This window comes from Monopterus albus, unplaced genomic scaffold, assembly GCF_001952655.1.
Source record: "Monopterus albus unplaced genomic scaffold, M_albus_1.0 scaffold39.1, whole genome shotgun sequence".
NCBI lineage: Eukaryota > Metazoa > Chordata > Actinopteri > Synbranchiformes > Synbranchidae > Monopterus > Monopterus albus.
This window is the reverse complement of record NW_018127919.1, coordinates 1,735,709-1,743,573: the sequence shown is the minus strand read 5'-3', so window position 1 is coordinate 1,743,573 and position 7,865 is coordinate 1,735,709. Positions and strand designations below refer to the sequence as shown.

Below are 7,865 nucleotides of genomic sequence, written 5' to 3'. Positions count from 1 at the left end.
CGTGAGGGCGCTCTACTCCGGTCTTTCCCCCACCATGGTCCGAACATTCCCTGCCAACGGAGCGCTGTTCCTGGGTTATGAGGCCAGCCGGAAGCTCATGATGAAGCAGTTTGACAGCTAAATTGGCCCATGTGCAAGAAACTAATGAAGCAGCAGTGAACTAGAAGTGACGTATTTTATCTGTATAACCTCAACAAAACTCCATTTTAGCCATTTTCTGTTTTTGTTCAGTTTAGCCAAAACCCGCCGCACTCCATTTCTTTTACACCAAAAAACACAATTGATGTAGAGTTTACATATTTTATATTCAGCGGTGGAAAGTAACTAAGTACATTTACCTCTAAGTACTGTACTTAAGTACAATTTTGAGGTATTCATACTTTACTTGAGTATTTTCATTTTCACATATTTCAACTTCACCTAATTTTACAGGCAAATAATGTACTTTTTACTGCACTACATTCATTCACTATCTTTAGTTACTTTTAGAATTTGATTAACAGAACAGCATACAGCATAACCAATAAAAATTTATTGATGCCCTGTGGGAAATTCACAAGCTACCCATCAGTACTTCCAATTGTAAGCATTTACAGTAGTTGAAACTAGCTCCACCTTTACCAGCTAAATGTGATGTGCACAATAATGCATCAGTAATTTATAATTGAACAGTATAATATGCATCAGTGTGAAATGTGCTCTTCAGCATAATGAATACTTTTACTTTTGGTACTTTACATATATTTTGATGTTAATACTCTTGTACTTTTACTTAAGTACATTTTGAATGCAGGACGTTTACTTGTAACAGAGTATTCTTACACTGTGGTATTGCCACTTTTACTTGAGTAAAGAACCTGAGTACTTCTTCACCACCGTTTAAATCCTAATAATAATTTATTTTTAGATCTGAAAATTCTGTTTTTATTACTCCAAAAACAAAACGGCCAACATACAGTATAGAAATAAACATTCTGTGTGTATGTAGTATATGTATATGTATATGTATATGTATATGTATATGTATATGTATATGTATGGAGCAACATTATTCAATGTCTACCTCAACACAGTCATATCTGCACAACTATGTTTCTCTGCCAGTCATTTGTAGTAGTTCTGTACTTGCTCTGTATACAGGTACACTGTATACGCTGTGTCTGTTACGTATTAAATTAGGATTTTATTTAAAAAATGTGAAGCGCCAGATGTCAGTTCATCTGTGATATATTGTGATAATGTTTTTTTTAATTAACTTCACAACAAAGTCTAGATCAGAGCTTGGTTTGGTCACAAAAAAATACAAATCTGGGGAAAAAAATAATAATAATCAAAAACATTTGCTTCCTTTTCACACTGAGCAGACTTACTTTTCAAACAGTGTTGACGGTGCCTTGAAGGAAACAACAGACAGTAAATATTTGAAAGGTGAGCCTGAACCATTTTCAGTTCACCGGCTAATCAAAACTCACCTTGTTCTTGTGTACATATCAAACCCAGGATGTGATGGTGACTGTTTTTGTTCCAGTGTTATGTTCCTCTTTTGGGATCCAGTGTTTGTCTTTTAAATCTCTACATTTCACCTGTGTTTTCATGTAACCTTTATTAGTGATGAACACGCCTGGTCAAGTGTGTATGCAGGACTTAGTAGATGGCCATTTAGAAATCTGTCATATTCCGTCATTTTCAGTTGAAAATGAAGATTTGTTCAGGAATTGTCAACAATTTGAAATGATGCTCAAATATTTGTACAGATATCAATCCTGATATTAAGTGTAGTAATGCATTAAAGGTGTCAATTGAGGTAAACTTTGTTCCCTGTGTTATTTTACTATTTTTAAAAGTGGTTCGACTGAAGAGCACAATAAAAAAGGTTAATGTGAAATGTTAAATGTAATGAGCCAATACAAAATATCACTAATCTATGTTAAACTAACATAACTAGCATTAATTATTTCGGATAGTGGACCGTTTTCACAACATAATAGGCTGCAATACATTTCAGATCTGTTAGTTAGTACAGTATAAAGCACTGGGATATACAGTATAAAAACATAGTAAAAAAAAAAGACAGTAATCCATTTATACGTGAATATTCATGAAGATGCAGCAGGGAAGACTCTTCCAACAGAGAGGGCCAGTCAATTGTGAGGCACTCACAGTGGCTGTAAATGACACCAAAATTAATTCATCCGCATTCTCTGAAGTTATTTATCTGAGAAACGTTTGAAATCGGACAGCTCAATATCTTACCCCATCTTTGCTGAAGGTTCCACACAGGCAGCCAACAAGTCCGTTGATCATCTGAGTGGCACAGAGAATCAGCTCCAGGCAGCTCGTGGCCAGCAGGGTGGCGAACAACCCTATGTTGAACTGTACAATTTTCTTAGGCTCTGTGCATACTCCCCACCACGTGTTGTCATTCAAGTAGTTAGCGTCCCTGTCCAGATAAGAGCTTTATGAATGCACATGACTTGAGAAACCAATTATGATTAGAGGGCTGCTCCTGTGTGTCACCTGTCTTTAAAAGGTGTTGTCCAAATCAGAACGGTTTTGCAGAGGGGTCCGTTATGCAATCCGAGCGCTGCCACAGCAGCACTGTACAGGGCACCAGCTACGCCCACTGCAGCGAATAAAATTGATAGGAACATCTGCAGAAATTAAGTGGTAAGCAAAGGTCAGAAACATTTACACTGGAGTTTAAGCCAGTGTATTGACATTGAGCTGTTGCTGCATGCTGCTACTCCAGACAGTTCTTGTGCTATTGACAAATGATGTGTTTCTGAGTTTAGGGAGGAACAGGCTTTCTGTTGCCCACCGACATTTGTTCGCATTCTTCACATTTCTTCTTATTATCTGAGCTTCTGGGCTTTCCCAGCAAGCTAAGCCAAGCATGCATACACATGTTTTATCTGTTAAGATTTGTTTCCTTGTTTTTAAAGCTGGTTCTCTTTGTATTTACTGCACCACTACAGTCATACTGCAACAACATATGCTATCAAACAGTGTTAGCTTCTTACCAGTCTGAATTTTAAAAGTCATATGATCATGTGTATCTGTGTCAGTGAGATTTTAAAGCACATTTCAGTATATGTTATCAAATCTTCCTACAAACAATCTACAAATAAGTATGTTCATTCCACATCTTTTACAGAGCATGTGAAACATCACAGTTGTAATTCTGACTGACTCACCCCGCAACGGTTCCCACAGCATCCCTGCTGTCCAGTTAGGTGAATGTACATGGCAGGAACCAATACCTGTGGCAGGACGCATGAGCTGACATCAGTTCAGTTTAGTCAAAAAAAAAAAAAGCCTACAGAATATGTTAAATGACTTGGGAGACACTGCACCAGCCAGTCTTCAGTCAGATTTTGTGGAATTCCTCTTCAAACTTCACCACATTCATTAGAAGTTTGTCTGTTTCAGTTAGATTTAAATGTTTCTCATGTACAAGAGCACAAACTGGATGGCTAGGAACAGGCAAGGTGATCACTGATTTTTTATTTTTATTTTTGGTTGCCTAAAAAGGAATTTACAGCTGCGTATAGTCCAGAGTCACACCCTTCAATAACAGGTCAGAGAAAAGAGAACTCACCATCAAACCCCCTCCAACAAGTCCCCCCATGTATTTCACTTCCTCAGTAATATGTCCATCTTTGGCATACTGGGTTTCCGCTCCAGGAAAAAACAACACAATGTTGCAGATGATCGATAAGATCGCTAATGGGTACAGAGTGGTCGCAATGCAACGGGAGCATTTTCCAGTACACATGTTGTCAGAGAGTAAACGACGAGCTGCTGTTTAGATGCGTCGTTCCAAAGGTTGTAGCTCAGTCCTTTCTGTGTTCAGAAGAGTCCTCAACAAAAGAAACAGTGTATTTGCACTACTGACTGATATTAGTGTGTGGGATGAGTAATATGAAGCCACATCCTTAGATAAACAGAGGCAGGGATAGGTTTCACAAGTTGATCTGACTCATCCCAGGGTGTGTTTGTTTTGTTGAGTTTTTATAGACAAAGCACTGGTTTTATTTGGTCAATGTTGTAAATATATTTAGGTCATCTGAGTAAGATGTGCTGAGGGTGACATGACTGTTACATGCACATGTTTAGTTAGATAAACAAGTCCCCCCTAAAACGCTGGTTGTAGTTCAACTTCAGTTTCCTGCATGTTGCTTCAATCCACTAATCTGAACTAGTCATTTACTGTGAGACATGTTGTAACTCCACCCACAGTGCTGGAGTGATCTATTGACACTGTGACTCCAGGATCACAGCGTGACTGGACTTTAGACCAGTTTGTGCCATTGACATTTACAGAAACATACTGATAAATGACCACATTGTTGATGCTTAAACACAGACCGGACAGGCCACATTTTTAGCCTCTGTAATGGAGTCATTTCCGCATTGTATTGGTAAGCTATACAACATCCGAAGTAAAACAATAAAAAAGAGACGCCCAAAACATAGGATGTTACCAAGCAACAGCTGGGTGAGGCAGCATTGCTCAGTGTGTGTCAATCAGTGTGTGAGGCTGGAAAAATGAAATGAATGTTGCTAAACTGGAGCTTCCTTTCTCCCATGAGGGACAGTATAGCTTTCTTCTGGTATTTATGCAACACACAGCCACCATCACTTACAGCAGATTTTGTCTTGAGTTCAATTCCATGTTTATCTCATGGTTTTATTCACTGAAAACATGCAGTGACAAAGGCAACACTGAATATTTAGAGGAAGAAACTGTAGGCTTACAGAGACCCCGACAGGCTGCCCATTAGTTTCAGTTCAATGCATAGCTGGTGAACATACAGTACTGTGACCTTGTCATGTGGTAACTGCTTCTGGCCCAGGAGCCAGTCAATCAAACCGCTGAAACAACGGTATCACCCTTTATCCTGTATTTACTTTGGATAACTATCACTTCAAGGCACCCAGACATTTATTATTTAAACTATGAGACTCAATAAGGTACAAAGTGATATAAATAATGAAACACACCACAGAACCAGTGGGCTTAAAATAAACTTGTAATTGCCATGAATTATTTCTAATACTGCTCTTTCATAACATTCCCTAATACACTGCAGCATGAAGCACTGTGAAATACACTTCAAGAAGAGTTTTAAACCTGTTATAAGAGACAATAGCAATTGCACAGCGAGAATGTTACAGTATGCAGACGAGGCTAAGGCGCACTTGTCATGGCCTCCAGCAGGGGGCGCCAGCCAGCTCCTCACATGTGGCATGGTTGCAAAAGAGGCCTTCTGACTAGGAACTCATGGCTCCTACAAGTTAAAAAGAAAACAGGAAACAACAATAAAATAAAACAATATCAAAGAGAATGGCACTGAAGTTAAGATTCCTGTGCAAGAAATGTCTGGATATCATAAGGACATGGAAAACGGATCCGTTTGACTTTACCTCTTTCTTGGCGCAGGTTCCGAACAGGCAGCCAAAGAAACCGTTGAGCATCTGACTGGCACAAAGCAGCGCCTGCAGGCAGCTGGCTGCCATGAGGGTACCGAACAGTCCGATGTTGAACTGCACCACATTCTCAGGCTCTGTGCAATTTCCCCATGAGTTTTTGTCAAACAAGTCGGGCGAATTACTAAAGAAAAAAAAAAAAAAAAAAGAGTGTTATAAGTGACCAAAGCTTCACAATGTTAAAAATATTATTAGAAAATTATTTACATCACCTGGTTTCAAAAGGTGTAGACCAATGTCCATCAATTTTGCAGAGGGGCCCATTATCCAATCCAAGCACCGCCACAGCAAAGCTGTACACGGCACCGGCGACACCCACTGCAGCGAATGCAATTGATACGAACATCTGCAGAAGTTACAAGACAATTGGAGGTTACAAACATTTTCATTGCAGTTTAAGACATAATGTATTATCAATTAATTTTTGGCCATGCTGAATATTTTGCCCCTCGACCTCTAACATATTTTAAAGTAAATTCATTATTTATTAGCTTAATGAAACTTATGTCCTGTCATCCTCCGTAATTTCTTTTGTGATACATTGCTGTTCTCCCCAAAGCTAAAGTAAAGGCGGGTTCCCAAACATATTAAAAAGCGATAGGTTCTACTCAGGATTTTCTGTTTCTAAATTCCTACATTAATTAGCATATAATATTTTAATCCAATATGAATGCAAATGTTTCATCTATGCACTGTGTTAAGCAGTTTGACTTGTTTGTGTATGAAAATGTGCTACATAAATAAACTTGCGTTGCCTTTTAACATGTTTTTTAAAAAATTAAATTACAATAAATAAACCAATATAAACTGAACACTATTTATTTTCAGTGTACTAACTCTATTGATGTATTGCAGCTACATGTGACATCACACAGTGTTCTTATACAACTAAATATAGATTAGAAATAACGAAAATACATTTCTAAAGTTTATGTTAGAACAATATTTTCAGATAATTTATTTATAGTGTTTTGCGAGTGTAAATTCATTTCAGGAACTTATAACTAAAAGCTGATATGGGAAAAAAGGAGATGATGGTGCATGATCTTATCTACTGTATCTAAAGAGGACCTAAATGTTGCACAACGGTGATGCAGCACCATGCAGCATATTTCTGTTATTACCAAGTAATTCTCAGCCTCGCTGGCCTCCACTGAATGCTTGAATTTATAACATTCATTCTTGACCTTAGAAATAATAATATGAAGAGTAATCTTGGTAATAGCTTGCTGACTTTACCTTTTACTGAGAACTTGAAATGTCTACTTGTGACTGACTCACCCCAAAGCGATTCCCACAACACCCATGTTCTCCAGTCAAGTTGATGTAAAGTGCTGGGATCAACACCTGTAATGACAGGAAATCAGTGTTAAATGTCTTCATAATGGTTCACAAGTTTAGTCGAAACCAATCTGCACTTAGGACACTTTCAGTCAGATTCTGTGGAATCCTGTTTCAAACTTTAATAAACTTGAGACTTTACTTTAACCAGGATGAAATGTGCCTCTCATATCATATCATATCATATCATATCATATCTGAAGATATATGGTACTTGGTGATGCTAATTATAATGCAGCTGATTAAAATTTCAGAGAATCACATATGTTTATCACTGGACCCAGAACAGGCAACACTGCAAACAATACAAAAACAACATACTTTTAGCTGTTTTACAGCTGCCCATAGTCCAGAATCACACCCTTCGGTAACTCACCATCAAACCCCCTCCGACAAGTCCCCCCATGTATTTCACCTCCTGGGTGATATGTCCTTCTTTGGCATACTTGATGTCCCAGCCAGGAAAGAACAAAATGATGTTACAGATGATGGACAGGAGCACCAGTGGGTACAGAGTGACAGCAATGCAGTGGGCACATTTTCCAGTACACATGTTGCCAGAGAGAAAACTGATGAGCTGCTATTTAGACCTTTTGTTCTGATCGTTTTAGCTCAAGTCCTTCCTCTTTTCAGAAAAAGTCCCACCTGACCCTGACCAAAAGAGGGAAATGTGTTTGCACAAGCAGCTGAACACTATTATTAATGCTGCATGTGTGATTAGGGGCTTAATAACATTTTTATGCGTACTTTGTGACATGTAGTTCAGTTAATTTTTGTGTAAATGGGCCTTGTTGGAGTAGTTTTAATCCAACATGCTTTGTACTGTTGTACCCGGTACTTTTTACCATACTGACTCTGAGAGACGAGACAGTCCAAGTAACTACAAAACAGTGCTGATTTATTCAAAGGATCACAGGTAAAATTAACATTACACGCTCAGGTATCTTGCACCTCCAAACTGCTCGCAGGCAGATGTAAGATGAAAGACCCTGAACCCACCAGGCCTATACATTATATCCCCTCGGTTGGGCTAG

General features: G+C 38.5%; 3 protein-coding genes across 8 annotated transcripts in view; 1 reads left to right on the top strand and 2 right to left on the bottom strand.

The window, feature by feature from the left end:
• Nucleotides 1–783, top strand: part of slc25a15b (solute carrier family 25 member 15b) — a 4,359-nt gene extending 3,576 nt beyond the window's left edge. For all 6 annotated transcript variants that reach the window (XM_020598784.1, XM_020598782.1, XM_020598779.1 and 3 more), the window contains exon 7: nt 1–783. In XM_020598784.1, the coding sequence (XP_020454440.1) occupies nt 1–121 (121 nt within the window). In that variant the 3' untranslated portion in view covers nt 122–783.
• A 221-nt stretch (nt 784–1,004) lies between these two features.
• On the bottom strand, nt 1,005–3,893 carry tm4sf21a (transmembrane 4 L six family member 21a). Its single transcript, XM_020598939.1, has 5 exons — nt 3,599–3,893; nt 3,195–3,260; nt 2,518–2,651; nt 2,254–2,440; nt 1,005–2,165 (listed from the first exon to the last, which is right to left on the bottom strand). Exons 1-5 carry the CDS (start codon nt 3,773–3,775, stop codon nt 2,157–2,159), a joined length of 573 nt encoding a protein of 190 aa, XP_020454595.1. The 5' UTR covers nt 3,776–3,893; the 3' UTR covers nt 1,005–2,156.
• Nucleotides 3,894–5,021: 1,128 nt separating this feature from the next.
• On the bottom strand, nt 5,022–7,413 carry LOC109959561 (transmembrane 4 L6 family member 5-like). The gene is made up of 5 exons (XM_020599023.1): nt 7,208–7,413; nt 6,772–6,837; nt 5,703–5,836; nt 5,428–5,614; nt 5,022–5,291 (listed from the first exon to the last, which is right to left on the bottom strand). Exons 1-5 carry the CDS (start codon nt 7,382–7,384, stop codon nt 5,283–5,285), a joined length of 573 nt encoding a protein of 190 aa, XP_020454679.1. The 5' UTR covers nt 7,385–7,413; the 3' UTR covers nt 5,022–5,282.
• Nucleotides 7,414–7,865: the final 452 nt, after the last annotated feature.